At 69.5% G+C, this 269-nt stretch overlaps 1 protein-coding gene across 1 annotated transcript in view; it reads right to left on the reverse strand.

The window, feature by feature from the left end:
* The window catches only part of LOC103901353 (thyrotropin-releasing hormone receptor), an 11,737-nt gene that overhangs the window by 9,380 nt on the left and 2,088 nt on the right, over nt 1-269 (reverse strand). Inside the window, exon 2 of the mRNA XM_019472827.1 lies at nt 3-263. Within this exon, the coding sequence (XP_019328372.1) occupies nt 3-263 (261 nt within the window). The remainder of the gene's footprint in view (nt 1-2; nt 264-269) is intronic.

Here is a 269-nt window from a genome sequence, read left to right on the forward strand (position 1 = left end):
AAGCCCCCCCTTCCGAGATGTTGGGCAGCCCGGCCGCCAGCAGCACGATGAGGTCGGCCACCGCCAGGCTCACCAGGTAGCAGTTGGTGGGGGTCACCATGTGCTTGGTGCGCAGCACCACCAGCACCACCATCGCGTTGCCCACGATGCCCACCCCGCAGATGAGCAGCACCAGCAGGATGGTGACCACCTGCAGCTCCAGGGGCTGCCGGGGCATCCTGCCCAGGGTCTGGTTGCCGCTGCCGCCCAGCACGGCTCCCGGACTGGCC

The sequence above is a fragment of the Aptenodytes forsteri genome, unplaced genomic scaffold (assembly GCF_000699145.1).
Source record: "Aptenodytes forsteri isolate BGI_AS27 unplaced genomic scaffold, ASM69914v1 Scaffold149, whole genome shotgun sequence".
Taxonomy (NCBI): Eukaryota; Metazoa; Chordata; class Aves; order Sphenisciformes; family Spheniscidae; genus Aptenodytes; species Aptenodytes forsteri.